General features: G+C 48.2%; 2 protein-coding genes across 4 annotated transcripts; one reads left to right on the forward strand and one right to left on the reverse strand.

Annotated features, from left to right (window-relative positions):
- Positions 1-2,326: 2,326 nt before the first annotated feature.
- Positions 2,327-10,430, reverse strand: GNL1 (G protein nucleolar 1 (putative)). Of its 2 annotated transcripts, none has more exons than XM_059399710.1 (12): positions 9,917-10,430; positions 9,348-9,513; positions 8,826-8,962; positions 8,519-8,670; positions 8,330-8,401; positions 7,166-7,373; positions 6,893-6,988; positions 6,127-6,321; positions 3,684-3,862; positions 3,443-3,605; positions 3,053-3,193; positions 2,327-2,677 (listed from the first exon to the last, which is right to left on the reverse strand). In XM_059399710.1, exons 1-12 carry the CDS (start codon positions 9,987-9,989, stop codon positions 2,436-2,438), a joined length of 1,824 nt encoding a protein of 607 aa, XP_059255693.1. In that variant the 5' UTR covers positions 9,990-10,430; the 3' UTR covers positions 2,327-2,435. The 2 variants fall into 2 exon arrangements, with proteins under 2 accessions (XP_059255693.1, XP_059255694.1); XM_059399711.1 differs by lacking the exon at positions 9,917-10,430 and adding an exon at positions 9,656-9,779.
- A 40-nt stretch (positions 10,431-10,470) lies between these two features.
- Positions 10,471-16,419, forward strand: PRR3 (proline rich 3). Of its 2 annotated transcripts, XM_059399723.1 has the most exons (5): positions 10,471-11,255; positions 11,978-12,040; positions 14,017-14,199; positions 14,548-14,838; positions 15,102-16,419. In XM_059399723.1, exons 1-5 carry the CDS (start codon positions 11,150-11,152, stop codon positions 15,206-15,208), a joined length of 750 nt encoding a protein of 249 aa, XP_059255706.1. In that variant the 5' UTR covers positions 10,471-11,149; the 3' UTR covers positions 15,209-16,419. The 2 variants fall into 2 exon arrangements, with proteins under 2 accessions (XP_059255706.1, XP_059255707.1); XM_059399724.1 differs by lacking the exon at positions 14,017-14,199 and having other exon boundaries at positions 10,475-11,255.
- The last annotated feature ends 344 nt before the right edge of the window (positions 16,420-16,763 follow it).

Consider the following 16,763-nt stretch of genomic DNA (forward strand, 5'->3'; position numbering starts at 1 on the left):
GGTGTGAGGACAGGGGTTTTGGGTATTTCAGCATTGAAGAGAGATTGGACCCCTGGTTTCTTTTGACCCTTTTATTAGTTAGTTTCAACCCTCAGCCCCAGGTACTGGTATTAGGGTATTATTTGTTCTTCTCTGAATCTGTTTGCTGCTAAGAGAGTTCTTTTCCCGGTCTTTTTTTGCTACAGTGAGTCACTGACAGGGGCCTGGGAAAATAATTTATAGTATAGCACATGGTGGATGTCACCTCTTTCTAGGTGTTCAACATACCCCTCCCCCACGACCCACCTTGGGTACCTGGGTGGTTCAGTCAGTAAAGCCTCTGCCTTCTGCTCAGGTCATGACCCCAGGGTCCTGGGATCAAGTCCCGCATTGGGCTCCTTGCTCAGCAGGAGCCTCCTTCTCCCTCTGCCTGCCACTCCCCCTGCTTGTGATCTCTGTCTCTGAAACAAATACATAATAAATAAATAAATAAATAGATAAATAAATATTAAAAATAAGTAAGTAAAATCTTTAAAAAAAAAAATCTCTCCTCTTCAGCTTCCCCTCCAGCTCCAGGTCTCACCTTTTCATCCCCACACCCAGACTCTCCCAAAAACTCTGGTGAAATTCAGGAAACAGCCAAGAGATAAAAGTGAAGAAAGGCAGCACTGCAGAGGAGGTGGGGAGGGAACAGGAAGAAATGTGATTTTCTCCCTTTCCTCCATTTCTTGAGAACACTCCAATGTCCCTACCTCTAGAAGCAGATAAATCCCCTGCTTTCCTAAACATCATTAACCTTTAGAGGAAGCTGAGCCTGAGCTCCTTTCTTCCATCCTAAGAGTCAGCCTTGAGGCTAAAGAGCCCAGGGTGGGAGATAGGTGGGCTTTTCTCTAATTGGGACTTTTTCTCTTTTACCACACATTTTGAGTAACCTTCAAGTACATTCACATACTGACAGTATTTTATCTCTGCACTGGACTTGAAATTCCAGGACTTACCTCTTTACTGGGACCAATACACTGTGAGCTTGGGGCAATGTTGACCAGGACTCAAAAGCCAAACATATCAGCCTCTTGTAAATATACTTCATTTCTTTCACTCCTGGACTGACTGGGTTTCTACTGGCATAACAGAAAACTGCCCAGTGACCTAGATTCTGCAGAAGATGCTTTAAAGCGAAGAGAAGGAATCTGTTACTCCATCTTCTCCTCATTCTTGCACCTAACAGTATAGGTTTGTCAGCCCATTAAAAATACTTTTTGCTAATGCTTAACTCAGACAACACTGTGCCAGGCAACAAATCCCATTCTCCCTTTTTCCAATAATTAAGTCTAGGAGTCTGGCTGCTTGCTTAACAAAGGAGTACAGGAAATCTTCAGATGCTCTGACTCATAGGATGGCTGACTACTGCTGAGAGGCCCAGGACTCTTTAAGACAGCTCTGGCTACCTGCTGAGTTCTAGCACAGACCCTGCAGTGATCATCTTTTCTCTAGCCCCAGCCCAGGCTAAATAGGATTCAAAAAACTATCTCTGTGCCCTCAATCAATTTCATAGACTTTTAGGGCATATGGGCCTTTAAATAATGAAGCTTAACACTGTACTTAAAGGGCTGGTCTGCTTAAATCATGAATGTGCACATTACTTGTTGCCAGTAATTAAGATGCTACTTGTACACATTTAATCACCATCTTCTTAACTAAAAACTTCTATCAACACGAAGTCCTAGAATGATAGCGTATGAGCCTCAAAGATTTAGAAAACATCACACACTCTTCTTCATCTAAAAACTTGGGTGCCTGAGAATGGGGTCTTAATCATGGCCAGGCTGCACATTTAGGGAAGGCCCTATCTACACATTTTTATATGCTTAGTGCTTAGCAGAGATCCAGACACACAGCTAGCCCTTGATAAGTATTTGTTGAATTTCAATAAGTCCTATAAAAAGCTCACATGGCGACATCAGCTTGTCACATCTCTTACCACTTCTGCTCCAAATAGTAGTACTACTACTAGAACCTAATAGACCCAGGTCTAGCAGCAGGGGGCACACACAGCTGCTGCTCAAATCTGAAAAGGAATGGCACAAACTCCAAAAGAGGGTTGGATTTAGACCTGGCCTCAAAGCCTGAAGTGACTTCCCCTCCCCATGTTGATACTGGGATTCATAAGGTACAGAGTAGAAGAGTGAGCAAAGACAGTGGATTTCATAGCCTTACAACCCAGTGAATTAACCCCTAAGAGAACTCTTCCTTCCCAAAGAGGGGAAAGAAAGGAGAAGAGGAGAGAGGTTTCCCACAGCTGTCGGCTAAAACAGCCGCTCTCACCTCAGTCCATTCGGGGAAGGGGTTACAAAGCAGACCATCTTTATTCACAATTGGGGCAGCAGAGGGGAGGTACCCCCAGGACAGTTCAAAAGCAGAGATACTGGGTGGAGAAGATGGCACAAGGTAGGAACTCAGCACTCATCCTCTCCCAGTAGGGCATAAGGGTTTCGGGCAGCCAGGCTGGACCCTGGAGCTGAAGTTGGGGTGTCCTCATCCCCTTCCCCCTCCTCATCCGCATCCCGGTCCTCCTCTCCCTCCTCCTCACAGGAGCTGCTCAGCTCTTCTTCTTCCTCCTCCTCATCTTCACCAGCTGGCCCCACCCTGCCCTGCAAAACCACCAGCTCTGTGGTCTCTGGATGGGACTCCCAGGTGCCTGGGGAACCAAAACAAGAAGAGAACAGAGGAAAGTTTTAAGCGAGGAACTAAAGCCAAAGAAAGATGGAGAAGAGGCAAAGACTAAGAGAGTAACAATCGGTTTTGCAGCTGTTGGCATTCATTCATTCATTCAAATTCCCATGTGCTGGACACTGAACAGAAGCTCTGCATATATTAACTCTACTCTCTACCATCACCTTGCCAGAGGACAACTATCATCCAGGTTTTGCAGATCAGGAAACTATCTCAAAGATGCTTAGTAACATAGAGCTGACGAACAGGTACAGAATCCAGGTCTAACCCTCGCTCTGTGTAGCCACAGAGCCTGCAACCTTTTGCCTACATAGTAACACAAGAACAGTGGCTGTCTGACCTTTCTGTTCATTATAGCCCGGGGGATGAAAACACAGGCTGAGGCGGCCGTCCAGTGCCAGCCGTAGGAGGCTATTGGCTGCTCTGTACACATCGTTCCGGGCTGCCTTAGCTGTCTTATAACCGCGTTTCTCTGCCCAGGCTGGAGAGAGAAAAGAAGAGTAGGGAGGGAAGCCATTAACTGGGTCCAGTTACCATCACCCCATTCTTGTAACACAGTCCTTCCAGTTTTCTACAGATCATCCCAGACCACTGATCTTGCTGGCCCCACGACAGAAATCCAGGCATGAGCAGCCAGGTGCTTCATCAATGGCAGAACCTGTGAGGACAGGTGAGGAGATAGGACAGGGTTCAGGGTAAGGGGAGGAGAAACCAGGAACATAGAGCCCACCTTCACAGATGTCCCAGGCACACCAGGGGTGTTCCGCTGAGGGATCCTTGGCCTCTGGGTGGCGCAGGTGGAGCAGGACCTGCACAGGAATTCGAGAGGCTAGGTAGCCCACAGCGGTGTATGGCTCCTGGATTTGGGCAATGGGGTAGATCCCCGCCAGAACCTGAGGGCAAATTAAGAATGCTCAGTCTGTTCCTGACCTCTTGCCTCATCTCCTTTCCTGCCCCCTCTGCCCTCATACCTGTAACTGCCTGGGCAGAAGGGATGGGAATATGAGGCCGGGGCAGTCACAGAGCTTCACAGAGGGGGTGAGAAAGTAGGTCTGAAAGTATCGGGTGTGGCCAGGTGTTCTGGAGACACTCACGACCTTCCTGCCTACTAGACCGTTGATCAGCGAGGACTTGCCCACATTGGGGAAACCTTAGAAAGGCAAGAAAAATTAACATTAGACAGTTCCCTACTCTGCGACAGGCAGGATATGGTGCTATAACTATAAATAAGAATGGAAGTAAGGCACAGAAATTAAAGAAGAGGGGGTGCCTGGGTCGTTCAGCCGCTAAGCATATGCCTTGGGCTCAACTCAGGGTCCCAGCATCCTGGGATCAAGCCCCGTATAGGGCTTCCTGTTCAGCAGGAAGCCTGCTTCTCCCTCTCCCACTTCCCTTGCTTGTGTTTCCTCTCCCACTGACTTCCTGTCAAATAAATAAATCAATCTTATGAAGGAAGGAAGGATGGAAGGAAATTAACAAAGTGGTACAACCTTGCAAGTTTCAAATCAGATTCTGGGCTGCCAGGGTTGAATCCTGGCCTCTCCACTTATCAGCTTTATAACCTCAAGGCAATTTACTTCATTTTCTGAGCCTGTTTCCTCATCTTACAAGTACAGATACCTTCAAGCTCAAAGTGGTCAGGATTAAATACAACTGTGTGGTTCAGTGCCTGTGGTACACTAAATGCCCAACACAAGTAAGACATGCAGCTCATAATCATCACAACTTCTCCAGGGAGAAGACGGGAAAACCTCGAGGCTCACTGCCACTCTCTTCAGGACTACCTCTAATATTTTGGGTGACCTTGGTATCTGCACAGGTGGCCTGTTTAATACTCTGGCCTCTGAGTGCCAGCATCTATCTTCCGAAGGTCATTTCCTCAACTACCCACTGCCACAGTCATACTCTGGATCTGGTCAATTCACGCTTCTAAAATCTCAACTGCAAGCACCACTCTCTCTGCCCTGATACCCCGTCATTCCAGCTCACTTACTCTGTTCCTCATTTCCAGTAAATTTTTGACCCACTATTCCATACTGAACTCATGTCCTCACTTCCCTTCTTACCCAACTGAGATACTATGACCCAGCTCTATACCCAGCTCCTTTCACAGACCACGAAATCCCAAGTCCTGCCCCTCTCCTCGATCTTACTCATCCCCATGGCTCCCATCTCCCAGTGCTCTGACACTGGCTTGTCCCATAATCACCAAGCTTGCTCTGACATCTAGATCTTTTCATTTACTAATCCCTTGGCCTGGAAGGCCCTTTTCCCTTATCTCCAAATGGTTATTCCTCTCAACATGCCGGGCTCTTCTCAAAGGGGACTTTACATGAGAACCCTCCTCTCTGGGTCACTCTCTATCCCCTTTCATTGTCCCTAAATAATATGGTTTCAAGTCATGAATCTATTTATTTCCAAGGCAATAAGCTCTGTGAGAGTAGGGACCTTTCTGCCACTTTCACGGCAGCATTATCTGCTCCTGGAACAGCACCCGGCACTTAGCAAAACATCTGTCAATAACTAGAAGTAAATCCAAGCTCAGGACTGCCTATGCCACAGAAAATGCTCTACCTTGCATCACTGTGATGTAAGCTACTGCACACAGGTATTGCAGAGTCTTGAAGAGTGGACACCCCACCCCCACCCCCCCTCCACCCTCACCAGGGAGAAGCAGGGGGAAATGACTGGAGAGGGTGCCATCTGTCAGCAATCAGGTAGGTTGTTCCCAAGACAAAAAGGGGACTAACTCAGGAATGTTTCCAAGGAGCCCAACTAACTACTCTGCTTTCCTTAATTTGATTCCCCTATCACCTCAATGCCACAACTTTGCCCAAGTCACTTCTTACGGCTCCCATCAACAAAGGGAAGGGGCCTGGGTCCTAATCATACATTCCTTTCTTCCCCACCAAGAATGGAGACAAAGCTCTTAATTCAGGGAAATTCTCCTTGACAACAGACTTAAAGGGATAAGAGTTAGAAGATATGAATGCTAACTAACCTCCTACTAGGACGTAATGATTTCTCTACTACAGACCGATTATGACTATGGGAACAGTTAAGATATATATCATTTAGAACAATGCTTGGTACCTGGTAAGCACTACGTAAAGGTTAAAGTTTAACAATCGTGATTATTACTAGTAACACTATTTGTCAGTCATCCTTAGGCTCTGCCTATGCTATTCTCTTCATTCCTCACATCTGTTCTTCTAATTGGGTATCAGCATCCTCATTCTAAAAACTAAAATAACTAAGACTCGGAAAGGGTAAATAACTTGCTCAAGATTAGTAAGAGCTAAGCCTGAATTTAACTCAAAGGCACCAGGACCTTTTCACTATTGCTGACACCTTCCTTTTCTGAAACTCTGTACCTCAGGGTAGGCCACCACGCATGGGCCACCACTTCCTTACCCACACAGCCAATGGTCACCACCCCATCTTTGTAGCGCTCCCGGGTTGGGCCAGTTGGCTCCATCGCTGAGTCAGTCTGCTGCTCCACCAGGACTGCAGGTCCATCCTCTTCTTCCTCCTCCTCTCCAGAGCCATTTCCCCAGGTGGCCCCAGCCACATCTCGGGCAATCTTCTCTCGCCAGCTGCTCAAGTCCACTGTTCAGGAAAGAAGATGATAAAGGTTCTCCCCAGAGCCACCAGAGATGATTGCACAGACTATGTACTGCAAAACTCCCTCTGGAGTTGGAGAGTGCCAATCCACATGACAGATTCTTCTTGGCCTGTGTTGAGTTTCGGAAAAATACAGGGAAGACTGAAGGCAACAGAACACTGGGGTTCCTGCCTACCTGCTGTCTTTGTTGCCACCATGTGTGCTTCCTCTTCTTTTTTTAAGATTTTTATTTATTTATTTATTTGACAGACAGAGATAACAAGTAGACAAAGAGGCAGGCAGAGAAAGAAAGAGAGAGAGAAGCAGGCTCTCCACTAAGCAGAGAGCCCGATGCGGGGCTTGATCCCAGGACCCTGGGATCATGACCCGAGCCGAAGGCAGTGGCTTTAACCTACTGAGCCACCCAGGTGCCCCTGTGCTCCCTCTTCTATCCTTCCCCCGCGTGCTCAACTACATCCATAATAGAAGGGACTAACTTCAGGGAAGGGAAGCAAAATGACTTTAGGTCTTGGGTCTCCCCCATATCCTTCCACAGCTTCCCTCTTAGCTATATACCTTTTCCTGCAGTGATGGCTTCACAGGCTCTCAGCAACTGCTCTGGCCCCAAGGCCCGAGTCCAACCTCTCCCCCGCCTCCGACTCTTCTTCAAAACTGAGATCAGAGGGCACAAGTGTTAGGCTTAGTGTTAGGTGTTGGGCTTATACACCCCAACTCACCCACCACCCTTAGGCCCAAGATCAGGTACTCCTTCATCAACAAGCTTCTCTATTCTCCGTTGTCCCCTGCCACCCCACCTCTCCCATGCTGCCTTTCTCATTGCCCACTCACCGCTACTAGGGTCCTGTGGGGTGCGGGGGTCCCGAGGGAAAGAGGTAAAAAGGACTACGTGGAGCTGGGGATAGTGTTGGTGAAAATAATGCTTCCAGGCAACCACGAGAGCCGGTGGGGCTAGATCCACCTTGTTCAGGACCAAGACCAAGGCCAACCCAAGTTCTCCAGTCACGTACTCGTAAAGTGCTGGTGGGAAATTCACAACCTGGGACAGGGTTGGCGAGAGGAGGGAGCAATGAGAGGTCAACCCAGAGTTCTCTGCCTCTAGTTCCCCACTCACCAGGTACCACTCAGAGACAAGACTCTGGGGGTAGCAGATTCTAGGGGCAAAAGGGTAAATTAGCAAAACTGAACTAAAAAAATAAAGTAGCAGTAAGCAATACCTGTGCCTTTGTCTCTGGGGGACTTCTTACAGGTCCTGATTAGGGATGGAAATGAGCCAAAAACAAGACAAGGAAATAGTGATACCTAGCACACTGGTGTAAAGATTGGGGTCAGGCATAAGAGTAGGGTTGGGATAAAACTCATAATACCTGTTTTTGTGTGCACACAACTATCTACACGTATTTAGATGCATGTATGCACATGCACATGTCTGTAGATTTGTGATAAGCATATGTGGCTGTGTGAGTGCATGTGAGTACACACATTCGTATGTGTAGGAGTGTGTATATATGGGCCATTAAGGACTTCCAAGCTCAATGTCCCCACAGACCTCCCTTTCTCCCACTAGAGGACAGCAATGGAGTGGCAGAGCCAGGTTAACAGAAAGGTTGTCCAGCAGCCAAGTTTAGAGCCTTAACTACTATCCTAGTCTTCCATGTAAGGCTGAATTCTATAGAGACTGATGTGGTGGGGCAGGGAGGAGCCCCAGGCTGCCTTCACAGAATCCCCTGGAGCTCCACACTAAAACATCCTATTGGTCTAGCTATGGTGGAATGAAAACAGGATACATAGTTTTTCATCAAAGGAATAAAGAGTCAGTTAACCTGAGCAGGAGTGACAAACTGTGACACTGATGAACAAAGGACTGACTTCTTGACTGCAGACATCACTATGCGGTAGGAAAGACCTCTCCATCTCCCAACTCCTGCCTCCGCCCTTTACCCCACAAGAATCTTCCTCCCCATCCTCCTTGTCACCCTCACCCCTAGTACTCACTGGGTGTCGGATATCAGTGATAAGTAGGACAATGTCAGACATCTCCAACACACGCCACAGCTGCCTCCATGTCTGAAAAAACAAGATTGGTGGAAGAGTACCTAAGCCCAGAATTCCTCTCCTGCCTGACCCCAGACCAATGTGACCAACGGTCACTATGCCCCACTCCTGTCCCCACTCCATTCTCACCTCCAGATTATGCTCAAAGTAGCTGAGTTTTTCAGAGGTGTAAGCCCCATGAATCTTTGCAAGGTACTCCTGGAAGCTCCGTTCCTCCTGGCTCATTAGCTGCTCTTTGGACATCTCATAGCTCCAAGGAGGACGTCGGGGAAAGTCCAGAACTGGGAAGTTGGGAAAAAGTCCAAGTAAGTCAAAATAGTTTCAGGGCTCAAGAATAGATCCCAGACCTCTCATCCCTCACAGTCAGATCTTCTTCTTCCAAGTTCCTTCCCCCAGCCCACTGCCTCTTCCAAACACCCAGATGTTGAGCTCTCACCTGAGCCAGGCTGATAGACCTCCCGGATGTCCAGCTCCAGCAGCTCAGCACTAACAGGTTGCAACACTTGCTCGCGGGCTGCCCTCTTTCTCCTTTCCACCTCCTCCCGGCTGTCTCGCTCAAAATGCAGCCGGTATCTAATGGGACAGGGACCGCAGCATCTCTTGCAATCCCATGGCCACAAACTCCCCTCCTGGGCAGACAACTTCATAGAGCTTTCTCTCCAAAGTTGTCCAAGTCTCCTCTCAGTCCACCTCCCTCAAGTCCCTCTCCCGCAATATTCTGAGCTTCTCTAAACCTCGCTTTTTTAACAGCCAAGAACTCTCTCCAGCCGCCCCCGCCCGGCAAAGGAGGATTGTGGCCGGCTCCCGTGAGCCCAGCTGCCAGCGAAGAGACGGACGGCATCCCAGACCCACCCCCTCCACGACCAGCAGCAGGCTCCCCCCTCCCACCCCAGCCAACAACGCTCTCACTTCCGGGTAGGCGGGGATGCCCCGGCCAGCGCCCCCAGCCTGCTCTCACCGATTTGGGTCATAGCCTCGAGGACCCAGCCCCTGGGAAGGCTGCTGATTGAGCCTGCGGATATGATGGGTCACAGACTCCCCGTCCGAGGTGTCGGTCTGCTCCTCCCGTCGCTCCCGGCTCCCGCTGCGGCTGTTGGAACTGGATCGCAGCCCATCTTGGAGCCCTGCGGGGAGGAGGCGGTGACGCCAATACTGGACGGCTCTAAGGGGCGGTAAGACCCCCCTCCCCGGTCTGTGTGGCTTCCCCTCACACCACCCCACTTCTTTTGAGGCCCGATCCTCCCAGCATCCTGCCCAAGACCCTACCGGATGTGCGTGGGGGGGGGGGAGTCATTCCTCCTCCAGGGACCTGCGGGGATGGCGCCCCGTTCGAGCTGGAGGGATTCCCCTCCCCCAATTCCCCATCCTTTCCCACCCCTTCCAGGGAGACTGGGGTGAGAGAATCCCGATCGTCTGCGCGTGGCCACCACCCACTCCCACACCCCGCAGGGGTGCGGCGGGCACACCCCTCCTTCCAGAGGTGCCGGGAACCCGAGCCCCGCCCCCTCCCCTCGCTCCCGCACTGACCTCGCTTACGCTCCCGCTTGTCCTGCAACTGCTTCTTCTTTTGCTTCACGCTGAAGGGCTTCTTTCTCGGCATGGCCTGGACCAGTCCCCTGGCCCACCCTCCGCCGAGCTCCCGCCGCCTCAACTGACTCCCCCCCCACCCCCCCGGGCACCCCCCGCCGCACGGGCCTGGGACCCTAGAGGGGGCGGGGCTATGAGGTGACGTCAGCGGGCGGGCCTGGCCGATTTGCCCGCACCCCCCTAACTGTGGCCTGGGTGGAAAGCGAAGGAAATACAGCCACTTCTTTATAGGAGCGAGGCGAGAGCAGGATGCGGGGTGCGCTACTGCACGTGAGAGTCAGTGGCACCGAGAAGGCGCAGCTGCGGCGAGGAAGGAGGCGCGCGTGGGAGGATCAAGCTAATTTCGTCACGGACGCTACCAACTCGCGTTCGGAGGAGGGGGGACTTGTATCATCACTACCTTGCGCTCTGGGGGTGGGGGAAGCTACCACTCACCTGGAGGGGGAGGGGGAGCGGAGGGCGGGTCCTACCACCTGGGAGAAAGAGCGTGATTGCGCTGAAGCTACTTCCCAGCCCCCCCCCCCCCCCCCCGGGCTTGACCTTAGTGGAAAGACTGGACTGCGCGTCCCAGGAATAGAGTGGAGTTGCTCGTCTACACTGGGGGCGGGGCCAGACGTCTTGAGGGGCGGGTAGCGGTCTCAAGAGCCGTGGGACCCAAATTCCTTGTCAAGGTAGTGGTAAAGAGCAGGTTTACAGATCATAAGGGCAAAGGCAGGCTAGGAAGGAAACCCAGGTGGGACAAGGATTTTTGGAGAGAGGTCAGAGGGCACGAAGTTGTGCCTGCAGCCGTTACCATAGTAACCAGGGTCCGGATGTGGCGATCTTAAGGTGCGACAGCTCTCTCAGGCCTTCTGGCCCGAGAGCCTGTCGACTCTATGGCACACAGTGAGCAGCCAGTCGTGGGTTCTTTGCGAGGGGAGAAGAGAGGAATTTTTAAAAGCATTTAGAGGAACGCAATAAAAAGTAGCCTTGAGACTGCTCCTGTGCCTGGCAGAGACCGAGGGAGGCGTTTTATGATAGAATTTGACGCATAAAAGCTCCCCGGAGCTTTCCGGAAGTTAAATGGCGGGAGCATCAGCCTCTCCATGCACTCACCGGAAGCGGAAATAGAATCCCCGCGTGCCCCTTCCTCACTGCCCTCCAAATCCAGCTGCAGCCATTGCCGCAATCACGATGCCCAAACGAAAGAAGCAGAATCAGCAGCAGCCGCCGCCACTGCAGCAGCCCCCGCTGCCAGAGCGGGAGGAGACTGGAGACGAGGAGGATGGGAGTCCCATCGGTGAGGAGCCCGGGAGGGGTGTGCACATGCCTGTCAGCTGGTCGAGGGCGAAGGGTTAGGGTCTGAAAAGGTGCGGGGGAGGCGGCTCTAACGGAAGGAAGAAGGGCTCAAACACTGGGGCGGGGATGGGATCCTGTCCGGTGTGGAGTCCTGAGCGAGTTCTCTTCCTTGACCCCTCAACTTCGATCCGGCCTCTAACCTTTCTGAAGAGGGCAGGGGAGAAGATAAAGAGCTCGTGTGCGCAGTCGCAGAACGGCAAGGGAGAGGGGGCCCTAGAGAGGTTGCAGATTGCGAAGACTAGGATAACAGTTTACCGCCAGACTTGCACAGAGAAGCTAGATAGAAGTGCTGCCTTCTCTGAACTACTCCGGGGGCGGGGGGGATCGTTCTGATTGGCCAACAGTTAAAGGGAGGATTGGATTACATCTGGAATCACCCGGGATCTTTTGGGTAGCAACTAGGTTAAGGGAAAGAGAAAGCTGTAAGATAGTCTTACCGCGCGTTATACTCCTTGACTGAGTCTCCACTTTTTTATTTTTTTTTTTCCAAACTGGAAACTTTTTTTTGAGGAAAGGGCAGGTGGATTTACCTGAGAACATGTAACACTACTGAGAATGTGTCTGGCTTTACAGATTGAATTAAGAAATTAGTAGAAAAACATAAGACAGGATCATTATAACTTTAGTCCATTTTGATAACTATATTTTCATGTCTGCTCTTAGGACCACCCAGCCTTCTAGGCCCTCCCCCCATGGCCAATGGAAAGCCTGGTGACCCCAAGTCAGGTGAGGATGAGGGGGCTCTGATTCTTTGATTAGTCCTGGAGAAGGGGGCAAGGGAGGGACTAAAACCCAGGAGAACTTAAAACTAAAAGATAAGGGATTCTGTTCAAAAATGAATGGAAAGATGTATATTCACAGATTGGAAAACTCAGTGTTGTAAAAATGTCGCTTATTCCCAAATTGATCTGTGGATTCAGTGGATTCCTGGTTACAATCCCTATCAATCCCTATAATGGAAATAAACATTCTGTGTTATTACATGGAAATGCAAAAGCTGCAAATACAATCTTGAAGTTGGAGGACTTACCTGAATGTCACAATTTACTGTAAAGCTGTAGTAGTTATGGTGTGATGTTGGCACAACAGACCTAAAAGTCAATAGCCTCGTACAAAAAGTACAGTAACAGGCCTGCACGTATGTAGACCCCTCTTTTATGATGAAGTTGGAGCTGAAATAGTGGTCATTTAAATAAATGATGCTGGATTAATTGGGTATTCTTGAGGGGGATGAAATCTGACCTATTCATATGGTATGTAAACATCAACTCCAACTGAAGTATAGATCTAAGTGTTAAAAGTAAAGAAAAATATTTTCATGGTCTTGGAGGAGATAACAGTTCTTAAATAGATAATAAACATTTTAAAGATTGATGAACTGAACTACATTAAACTTTTATTAATGAAATAATACCATTAAGAAATTAATAGGAAGTCATAGAGTAGAGGATACTTGCAACAAATAGAACCAATGAAGAGCTTGAATCTAGAATATACACAGGCCTCTTTTAGACAACCTGTTGGGAAAAATGGGCAACGTGCCAGAACAGCTCTCTCTCAAAAACCGAGATCTAAATGACCAAGAACATGTGAACAAGAACTCAATATCATTAGTTGTTAAATAATTGCAAGATGAAAACCTAACACTTCAAGTTAAGACCCTTGTGCACTGTTGGTGAGACTGTAAAATGGTGCAATTCTATGGAAAACACTATGGAGTTTCCTCAGAAAAAGTTAGAAATAGAAATACCACATGATCCAGCATTCCCACTTCTGGGTATATATCCAAAAGAATGGAAAGCAGGATCTTGAAGAGATATTTGCACACTCCTATTCATAGCAGCATTATTTACAACAGCCAAGAGCTGGAGGCAATCTAAATGCCCATTGACAGAAGAATAAACAAAATATGGTATCTTCTTTTTTTTTTTTTTTTTTTAAGAAAATATGGTATCTTCTTACAATGGAATAGTATTCAGCCCCAGAGAGGAAGGGAATCCTATTGCATGCTACAGCATGGATGAATCTTCAGGCCATCTTGCTAAATAAAACAAGCCAGTCAAAAAAAGACAAATGTATAATTCCACTTATGAGGTATTTAAAGTAGTCAAATTCATAGAAGCAAAGTAGAATGGTGGTTAGTAAGAGCTGATTGGAGGGGGAAAAGGAGAGTTGTTCAGTACCTATAGAGTTTCAGTTTTGCAAGATGGAAAAGTTCTAAAGAGATCTGTTTCACAACAATGAGAATCTACTTAACACTACTGAAACATGCACTTAAAAATAGTTAAATGGCAAATCTTAGGCACCTGGCTGGCTCAGTCAATAGAGCATATGACTCTTGATCTCAGAGTTATGAGATCGAGCCCCACATTGGGCAGAGTTTTTTAAAAAAAGACAGCAAATTTTATGTTACATATTCCACCACAATTAAAAAGCAAAACAAAATAAAAACACTCCCCAGAATGGCAAAGTGAAAAAAATTGACAATACCAAGTATTGTCCAAGACTATGGAACAATTGCCAGTGGGAGTATGAATTGGTACAGTCACTTTAAAAAAGAAAGTTTGACTTCATTAAACTTCAGCATACATATACCCTAGGACCCAACAATACTTCTACTACGTTTATACTCAACAGAAATGCATACATATGTGTAACAAAGACATGTATAAAAATGTTCATAGCAGCATTTTTCGTTATAGCCCCAAACTGGAATCCACCCACATGTCCACCATCAGTAGAATGGATAAATAAGTTGTTGTGTGTGCATGCAATGGGATACTACACTGCAATGAAAATGAACGAACTCCTGCTACAGGCAACCTGGATGAATCTCACAAACACGATGTTGAGCGAAAGGAGCCAGACAGAAAAGAATGCAGACTGTATGATTCCATTTGTGCGAAGTTCAAAAACAGGCAAAAACTAACCTATGGTGCTAGAAGTCAGGAGAGTGGTTACCTTTGGGGAGGAGGGTGGAATAGTGGGGGGGGGCACAAAGTGGGGAGGATTTTCGAGTGCTAAGAAGGCTCTATCCCTTCACCTGGGTGGTAAAATCACAGGTGTGTTTACTTTGATGGCAGTTGAGTTGTACATTTAAAATTGGTGTATTTTTCTGTATGTATATTGTACTTCAATAAAAAGTAAAACAACAAAAACACAGGGCTGCTTTATCAGAATTAAGCTGGCCACTGATCACCTTTCCATGTCTTTCTTTCTCTCTTATTCTTCAGCTCTTCACAGAGGTCCTCCAGGATCAAGAGGACCAATGATTCCACCACTGCTGAGTCTCCCACCGCCTCCTCGGGGTAGAGGCCCAATTCGGGGAGGCCTAGGCCCCAGGTGTGGCCCATATGGTCGTGGTTGGTGGGGGGCCAATACTGAACCTCCTTTTCCTGGACCAGGCCATGGGGGCCCTTCCAGGGGAGGCTTTCACAAAGAGCAGAGAAATCCTCGAAGGCTGAAAAGTTGGTCTCTTATCAAAAATACCTGCCCGCCGAAGGATGGCCCCCAAGTTATGGAAGGTAAGGTCCATTTTTCTTATGCCTATAACATTTAATATCCACCACTCCCCAAATGCCTGTGACTCTTCTCTTTTGGGTTGTCCTTTGTCCTTCTGAAGTAAGAGTAGCCCTGAATGTGTTTTTCTCCCAGGAAAATGACTACCATTCTAAAATGTCTGGAAGTGGTAGGGAGTAGAAAATCTGACTGCCCTCTCTTTCTCTGCTTTTGTTACATTTTTTTCCTTTCTTTTATTTTAAACTGCTCAATTTTGACTTGTTTACAGACAAATCCAACCGCCCCGTTTGCCGACACTTTGCCAAAAAGGGCCACTGTCGATATGAAGACCTCTGTGCCTTCTACCACCCAGGTGTCAATGGACCTCCTCTGTGAGACTGTGCCTTCCTATCCAGGCTGGAAGGAGCCCACTGACCTAGTCGCCATATATTTCCCTGTGGCCCTGTGATGGCTACTGTGAGGCTGTTCTACCCACCACCCTCAGTCAGTGACACCCACCCCTATCCACAGCCTTCCAGTTTGGGGTCCAGAGCTGTTTCATCACTGGTGCCCAGTATGTGGGCTTTCTTCTGATCCAGCCTCCAGAGACTCATCTTCAGGACCCCATCTTTGCTCCCTTCAACTGCCTCCTGGATCCTCTTCCCCATCGCCAACTGACTGCTGAACAGGAAACCTCTTTGGTGCTGTTTCTTGTACATCTGTCCACCTCGCCCCTGGTACTGCCTTCGATTCCTGAGAGCCCTGGAGCAGTTTCCTACCATTTCCTTCTTCTAGCTGCTTGTTTTAAGTCCTTTTTATGTGACAGCCCCTACCCCCAAAGTTGCCAGTTGCTCTGTGAAACTGAGCAGGTCAACCAGGTTGACCTGGGGTCAAATATGGACGACTGGTACAGTCTCCCTGAAAGGCCACTCTCCCTGCTTTTGGATTTTGTAGTTTCTTCGTCAGTAGCATGATCCCCACTGCTCTGGTCTGTGATCACTGTGCTTTGTGAAACTGTGCATCCCCTCCTACGTAGCCTTTCTCAGTGTCCGTGGCATCTTTGTGACTTCCCAACACTAGAGTAAGTTTTTCTGCCAAAATGAGTGAGGCTCTTGGTACCCTCTAGACTTTCCACACCTCCCAACATGGGAGAATTTGAAACTTTCCACAAGACTGCCTCTCTAGTCTCCCCATTCTCCTGGTGTTGGTTTTTCTGGGTTTGACATAAGCCCATGAGATGTCCTCTGAAGCCTCTGATGGGCTACCCTATTTCCTCTCCAGCCCACTTTAGTTAGAGTACGTCATTGTGAGGCCACCAGCCCTTTTGTCTGAATTCTGTGAATCTCCACCCGGCCTACCTTTGGGTGGAACCTGGACAGTACTGTCGCCCTCATCTAACCTTCTTTCCTACATCCCTGGTACTGGTTGTTTTCTGTGAAAACGGCAGTGAACAGGTTTGGTTTTGAACTGACCCAGAAGAAATGGGTCAGGAGTTGTGTGGGCAAGAGGGAAGGATGAGAGCCGTTGGAGAACTGAAAGAATTTTTTTTTCTTTCTAACATTTTTTATATTAGTAATAAATGCAGTGGAAACAAGTGTTTTCTTCAATCCCTGTGTTCCAGTCATCTCTGGAGGTGCAGATAAGGGTGTTCTTTTTGGAGTCACTTTATTCTTCCATTTGTTCATATATAGTGGTGTTGGAGAAGGAAAAAGCTTGAGTTTTTTTTTCAGTCTGAAGGAACTAGTGAGGTCCCATAACCTACAAGCATCAGACACACCAGGCTGCATTATGTTCAACGGTAAGGCCTTAGAGGAGAAAGGAGAGGCCAAGTATCCACAGAGTAATTTTGTAATGTTCTACCCATGTTTGTAGGTTTGATGATTATGGAGTTGTGATGACAAAACAGTCTTTTTTTTTTTTTTAAGATTTTATTTATTTATTTGATAGGCAG

Source organism: Mustela nigripes, chromosome 5 (genome assembly GCF_022355385.1).
Source record: "Mustela nigripes isolate SB6536 chromosome 5, MUSNIG.SB6536, whole genome shotgun sequence".
Classification (NCBI taxonomy): domain Eukaryota; kingdom Metazoa; phylum Chordata; class Mammalia; order Carnivora; family Mustelidae; genus Mustela; species Mustela nigripes.

Bases quoted from the DNA above. Each gene is read 5' to 3' on its own strand.
- GNL1 (XM_059399710.1), bottom strand. From the start codon at position 9,989: ATGCCGAGAAAGAAGCCCTTCAGCGTGAAGCAAAAGAAGAAGCAGTTG. The intron at 3,863-6,126 runs GTAAGGAAGTGG...TGCCTTTCTAAG, and splicing joins GGTGACCATTGGCTGTGTGG to GTTTCCCCAATGTGGGCAAG. The intron at 3,194-3,442 runs GTGGGCTCTATG...TTCTCTCTCCAG, and splicing joins TGCCTGGGACATCTGTGAAG to CCTGGGCAGAGAAACGCGGT.
- PRR3 (XM_059399723.1), top strand. From the start codon at position 11,150: ATGCCCAAACGAAAGAAGCAGAATCAGCAGCAGCCGCCGCCACTGCAG. The intron at 12,041-14,016 runs GTGAGGATGAGG...TTTTCGTTATAG, and splicing joins GCCTGGTGACCCCAAGTCAG to CCCCAAACTGGAATCCACCC. The intron at 14,200-14,547 runs GTATGATTCCAT...CTTATTCTTCAG, and splicing joins GACAGAAAAGAATGCAGACT to CTCTTCACAGAGGTCCTCCA.